General features: G+C 54.0%; 1 protein-coding gene across 1 annotated transcript in view; it reads left to right on the top strand.

Annotated features, from left to right (window-relative positions):
* Positions 1 to 382: 382 nt before the first annotated feature.
* Positions 383 to 6637, top strand: part of LOC104513140 (rab GDP dissociation inhibitor beta) — a gene marked incomplete at its 3' end in the record, with an annotated part of 6573 nt that continues 318 nt past the window's right edge. Inside the window, exons 1-6 of the mRNA XM_010156384.1 lie at positions 383 to 490; positions 1319 to 1418; positions 2860 to 2994; positions 4538 to 4736; positions 5123 to 5254; positions 5809 to 5908. Coding sequence (XP_010154686.1) covers positions 404 to 490; positions 1319 to 1418; positions 2860 to 2994; positions 4538 to 4736; positions 5123 to 5254; positions 5809 to 5908 — 753 coding nt within the window. The remainder of the gene's footprint in view (positions 491 to 1318; positions 1419 to 2859; positions 2995 to 4537; positions 4737 to 5122; positions 5255 to 5808; positions 5909 to 6637) is intronic.

Raw genomic sequence — 6637 nt, 5'->3', positions numbered from 1 at the left:
ATCCTTACTGCGGTATCTGGTGCTTTAGGAATATAGGTTTTCCTAATCTGGCCAAAATACATGAACTTCCCAGAAATCTCCTCAGGGGAACCCTGATAGGTGATGGTTGTGTAGTTAAAACCTCTGGGTTGGCTTGCCCAGAGCAGACAGCAAACCTAGGACGGGGTTAATCCATCTCAAATAAAAATCTTTCAGCACCCATGTCTTAATTCTGGAGTGAGGCAACTGGTGTGTTTGGTTTCCAAGGGCTGTGCATGTCCCTTCAGATCCAGGCCTGCGGCAGGCTGTCTGAACGTGCTCTCCGAGAGAGCATCGCTAGGGAGAATGGAAAGAGGCTCAAATGCAACTAACGTATCCCTTGCATCCTTCCCTCTCTCTGTAGGAATGCATCCTCTCCGGGATCATGTCGGTGAATGGAAAGAAAGTCCTTCACATGGATCGTAACTCCTACTACGGAGGGGAAAGCGCATCCATTACACCCCTGGAGGATGTGAGTACAGAGGCTGCCACCCCCCTATTGTGTCCTCCCCGGGCACATAAAGGGGGCTTTATTTCAAGCTATCCGAGGGGTGGATTCAAAGTAATTACTCCTAAGGGTTTAATTTGAGTAAGAATGTTTTATGGCACTTCCACACCGGATAATAGCGGGTGAGAAACCAGCGTGTATGCTTACACTTGGTAGATGGCGCCTGTTTTCCGTAGCTCCCAGCCCAGATTCAAGCACGCAGCATTAGAGCCATCGTTGGGAGGTGAAATGCCCAACAGCTTGAACTCTGGCTCGGTTGTTGCGCTTGCCGGCAGATACCGGCCTAAGAAATGCCGCGTGCTGTCCGTGCCTTGCTGTTACGTGAGCGCTTGGATAGGTGGGTGCCACCTTGTCTGGTGTAGGCCCTGCAGTTGTTAGCGTGGCTGATGAATCAGATGGCAGGAACTCACTGCTCTCCTTAATTGGGTTAAATGAGATTCTCCAATATAAATATTTAAGTGGACGGAGGAGCCTGCCCTCTCCTGAAGTTGGCATTTTGCTCAGATTACCTTTAGCTAGCAGGTCATAAATTCCCAAGCTTTAAGCCTTGGAGGAAGGAAGCCTGGATGAGCAGAATCGTGTTGCCTGATCCTTACTGTAAGACTTTACTGGATGTGCATTGTGTACTGCATCAAAAATCCGACTGGAGCTGAAACGCTGGCCAAGAGCTTGCTGTGAAGAGCTTATGTTCAGCTGGGGAGATGTGGGGGTGGAGAGTGTGTACATGTGTGGGAGAAATTATACCCGTGGATATTTCCTCTGCTATAACAAGTTTTTGTATTCTCTCCCAAGCTCTACAAAAGGTTTAATCTGCCAGGAACTCCACCAGAATCTATGGGGCGAGGAAGAGACTGGAACGTGGACCTAATTCCAAAATTCCTTATGGCTAATGGTAAGCGGTACTGAGCTCCTCAATCTGCCTCGTAAGCTTAGCCTGGGTCAGTGCTGGGGTCGAATCAGCAGCCCTGCAGCGTCTCTGCGAGCGGGTGGAAGCGTGAACCGAAGGGCCGGGGAAAACCCGCTTGAGTGGCTCCGCCTGTGCGTATACCAGGAGCACGACAGCTTCTGGCTGTGGGCCTTTCCGGCTCGGAGCGTGCAGCAGTGGCATGTCTGGGAGGTTTGAATGTCCGTTTTCCTGCATCATCCTCCCTTACAGGGTTTGCATTTCTAGCCAGAGTTACTGCTGTGAATTTGCACGTTGTTGTTCTTCCGCGGCTCAGGAAGAAACAGTTGATGCCATGGTGACTGGTAATCCCCTTTGTTCCCATTTTATGGTTTGCAGACTCCATCATCCCTTTCTGATGCTACAAATCCTAGTTGTTTAATCTGTGTGTTCCAGTACTGGGACAAGTCTCCTGAACCAAATTCCCCGTGGGTGAAGTAGTTACCAGTGCAGACAAGCTCAGGGCCAACTCCCCCTGCCAAATACCAACCACTCGCTACTCACTCTTGTCCCTGAAGCACAAGGAGGGGGTAGATGGCCAGCCAAGGCCAGGCTGGATGAGGCTTGGAGCAACCTGGTCAAGTGGAAGGTGTCCCTGCCCATGGCAGGGGGTGGGGCTGGGGGGGCTTTAAGGTCCCTTCAACCCAAACCATTCCATGATTCTGTGTGTTGTGTGGTGCCAGTCTTGCTCAGGGCTAGTGCAGACTTGATTTGATTCCAGTCAAGGTTTGGTTACTCCAGCCTCAGCTCACTCTCAGCTTGCACAGGAATCCCAGTGGGGTGCCTTCCAAAGGGACAGCATCTCTCTGGGGGTGTGAGAGGGGGTGGCGGCAGGTAAGTGGGTGTATGTTGAGACGAGCTGCTTGCAAGCCAGGGGCTAGACAATTAAAATGCAGGCTGTGCTAGATGAGGATGAGCTACTTGCGGTTCAGAAACGTGACCTTGTTTGTCACCTTGAGTGCGAATCAACTACACGGAGTAAAGCGCAGCAGTGTTCTGCAGCAGATTAACGTGCTGCAGGATGGCTTTTACTCAGAGGACTGATGGAAACCGCAGGAGCGACATCACCTTGAGTGCGAATCAACTACACGGAGTAAAGCGCAGCAGTGTTCTGCAGCAGATTAACGTGCTGCAGGATGGCTTTTACTCTGATGGAAACCGCGGGAGCGACAAGGAAGCTGTTAATTGCCTGTAAGAAAGCCTTAGAACTGCCTAATAATTGCATTAGTGAGTATCTGCCACACCCCATGTGTTACACAAAGGTGTAAGAGCTGTGTGGGTTGAACGTGGTGCTGCTGTTGGAAGAACCATCTGCCGTGCGAAGCGCTGCCCTCCCCGTGCCTTCTGGCTACAGACCAGCCAGCTGACTTGTGCCAAACCTCCTTTCCAGGTCAGTTGGTAAAGATGCTGCTCTACACAGAAGTCACTCGCTACTTAGACTTCAAGGTGATCGAGGGGAGCTTCGTCTACAAGGGAGGAAAGATCTACAAAGTTCCTTCCACTGAGGCAGAAGCCTTGGCGTCCAGTGAGTAGTTGCACCTCGCTTTGTTTCCTCCCGAGGCTGCCGTCCCTAAAGAAGGGCAGAACGGATCTCTGCCACCTGCATCCCAGGATGTTCTGTGTTCCATGGAAAAGAAATCTCGGTATTCCTGTGTAAAATCTCAGTAACGAGCTGTGCTCAGCAGAGGAATCTCTGCATCTCAATTCCAGCACCTCAGGGAGTGCTGGGCTTCCCAAGCCTTGAGTTACCATTTCCTTGGAGCTTTCCAATGCAGCCGGCCAAGCTGCCTGTTCCGTGGCCCATCTGGGGAGAATTTGAGGGTGTTTTACTCCCTCGGGACGTTACATCTGGAGCATATGCTTCTGGCTCTACCATAAATATTTAGCCTTGGCTCCTTGTTGGATGGAATTGTGTGGAAAAGTTACATTGCATTTGTCAGCGGGCAGGTGGGAATGACCGATGCCAGCGTGTGGCCCCAAGCTCCGATCCGGACGGTTGTCCACTTAAATCTCATTCTCCAGATAAAACTCCCTGTCATTCATAGCAGTGTAGTGATAGGTAGTAGCAGGTGTCTGGTGATGAAGTGGCTCCTGGTGCGTATCGCAGCTGTACGTCGGAGCCTTCCTCGCGGCAGATACTCCTGGTTGTTGTGAGCTGTCTGTCCTTCCTGCAGTTGGGCTGCACTGCTCTCCTGAGCAGTCTCTCAGACACTCGTACTGGCAGGAGTAGCGGGTTGCCCGTGGTGCCGTCTCTGCCTGCACGTTCCAGGTGTCTGGTGATGAAGTGGCTCCTGGTGCGTATCGCAGCTGTACGTCGGAGCCTTCCTCGCGGCAGATACTCCTGGTTGTTGTGAGCTGTCTGTCCTTCCTGCAGTTGGGCTGCACTGCTCTCCTGAGCAGTCTCTCAGACACTCGTACTGGCAGGAGTAGCGGGTTGCCCGTGGTGCCGTCTCTGCCTGCACGTTCCAGCGAGGCCACTCTCGCTTCTCCAACGGGTAGAAAATTAAAGTAGATAGAGGGTGCCTGGTCCGATCTCGTGTTTGGAGTTCTGACCCTCCCAGCGCTCGCTTGCCCCTTGGCGAGGCCGGGGGAGAGCCCAGCGCCGCTTGCTGTGATGGCAGGGCTGGGAGGCGCCAAACTGATTTCCGCTTAGGCAGGCGCGGGTCAGGCGTTACACTGGGCCGAGCGGAACCTGCTCTCCAGGCTTCCCTGCAGCCCGGAGTGGTGCTTTTCCAGCCACGCCGTGGAAGGTGGTTGGCTGGGCCCCCTCCTGATGTCCAGGAGGCCTGTGTGGATGGCATGGTAGGGGTTGGTGTCTCCTGCTGGAACAGAGCCTTGCGGGGCCAAACCCCGCGTTACGGAGCAGTTACTGAGCAACCTGCTCTAGCGCAAGGTGTCCCTGCCCATGGCAGGGTTGGGGGGGAGCGGGGGGGCTTTAAGGTCCCTTCCCACCCCAACCGTTCTGCGATTATGTTTGAAACACGGGTTCTTGCCTCCTCCTGATACTCTGGCCATGGAAAAGCCATTTAGTCGTTGCGTGAGCTCTGACAAAACACTTTGGATTTTAGGCTTAATGGGCTTGTTTGAGAAACGCCGGTTCAGGAAATTCCTCGTGTACGTTGCCAACTTTGATGAGAACGACCCCCGAACTTTCGAAGGCGTCGACCCCAAGAAGACCACCATGCGCGACGTGTATAAGAAGTTTGACCTGGGGCAGGACGTTATAGACTTCACGGGCCACGCCCTCGCGCTCTACAGGACCGACGAGTAAGTGCCCCTTCCGGGGCTCCCCCGAATCCGCCGGGATGCGGTGCAGGTCTCGCGGATTGGGGGTGGGATGTCTCCCAGAGCCTGTCCATCCCACAGGGCTGCCTGGATCTTAAAATACTGGACTCTGCTGCTGGGATATTTAAGCTTTGTGGGTTCCTGGGGTTAATGAAGTTGGGATATTTAAGCTTTGTGGGTTCCTGGGGTTCCTGACTAAACCTCCTTGTTGATGCCAAGTGCTTCTAATGGGGAACTTCCAGGGAAATCCTTGCCAGGAGGGTGGGGAAGGAAACTTCACGGGAAGTAAATGCTCAGCTCCCCGAGTGTATTCTGCTGTAAAGTCTGGGTTTGTGAAATGTTGCAAATCCTGTAACTGCCCTCCCCAGCTATCTAGATCAACCGTGCCAGGAAACAATCAACAGGATTAAGCTCTACAGCGAGTCGCTGGCTCGGTACGGGAAAAGCCCGTACCTTTATCCCCTCTACGGCCTTGGAGAGCTGCCCCAGGGATTTGCAAGGTGAGAACGTGGTTTTCTACTCCAGCGTTTCCTCAGCCCTGCCCTGGTACCCGCTGGGGGATCGGGCGTGTGGAGTGCCCAAGCTTCCGGAACGCGCCGCCGCGGCCTTAAAAACCCCGCGGTCGTTAACGGCTCTCGCCCTCTTCATCAAGAAGCAATTCCTCCCTGTGGGATGAGCTGCTTTCTGGGCTTGTTCGCTGCAGTTCCGTCAGCGGTGGCAGCGCTGGGTTTGCTCAGAGGTGCTGTTTGCAGTAGGTGGTCTGTCCAAGAGGGCGGGTTCGCCTACCTGGCGTAGCCTGTGGCGTTCACGCCGCCGCACGGTGTGGGTTGCACCAAGCAGGTTGTTTCTAGCTGGATGTAATCTCACCTGTAACTCCCCCCAGATACCAGCTGGTGCCTTGCAGAAGGCACAGCAAATGGGCTCTGCTGCCTCTGGATGTTTAAGCAGCGTGTTGTGAGGAAGTTGAAGGCGTGGTTTGAGCGAGTGGGACAGAAAGAAGGGGCTGGAAGGGCCCTTAAGAACCGAACGCGCTCACGTGGGTTTGCTCTCGCAGGCTAAGCGCTATATACGGAGGCACCTACATGCTGAACAAGCCCATCGAAGAGATTGTGATAGAAAACGGCAAAGTGGTTGGCGTCAAGTCCGAGGGGGAGGTACGGTACCTTCCCCTTCCTTCCTCGCTCCCCACCCCGCCTCTTGCCTCTCAGAATCGCGGCTGTCGGTTGTCGATCCGAACAGATGGGGGTCCAAAACCCCCTCTCGGAGCCCTGGGATCGAAACCGCTGTCCCGGTGCTGCGCTGCCCTGTGCCAGCCTGGGCCATGTTGGGGTTTTCGTGGGGAGGAGGACAGCAGTCCTGCTCCAGGACTTGGGGTGAAGCTTCCATGGCCTGGCACGGAATATCCTCAATAGAGGAGGCTGGATAAACGGGAAAGGAGCTGCTTACTTGTGCCTAACACGGGTGTGGAACCATCTCTACCCTTGACATTAAGTATTAGCTGCTCAGGCAGCTGGCACGCAGCCTTTCCCCAGCTTCTCCCCCCCTCCCCGGCAGTATGAAATGAGCTGCTGGGAAGCTATAAATGTGCTCCCAGGACAGTCCAGCGCTCGCTGGTAGGATAACCCGTCCCTTCTGGGTAGGGGATGACGTCTCCTGGCCAGCAGTGGAGGCGATAATCCACGCTACAGACTGATGTGCCCAAGTGCAGGCTGCCCGGAGGCTTCCAATTGGCCAAATACTAAATTATTAGTGTAAAAAGAAATGAGTTCTAATGTGACCTGGTCAATTGGCCGTTTGGTTCAGCCTTGACCGCAGCAGGTTATGGTCCTGGACTGGGAGGACTGGACTCGGTAGTGGTTAGAGCTTAATTGTGTACTGAACGG

This window comes from Eurypyga helias, unplaced genomic scaffold (genome assembly GCF_000690775.1).
Source record: "Eurypyga helias isolate BGI_N326 unplaced genomic scaffold, ASM69077v1 scaffold40417, whole genome shotgun sequence".
Taxonomy (NCBI): Eukaryota; Metazoa; Chordata; class Aves; order Eurypygiformes; family Eurypygidae; genus Eurypyga; species Eurypyga helias.
This window is presented reverse-complemented; position numbering and strand designations above follow the sequence as displayed.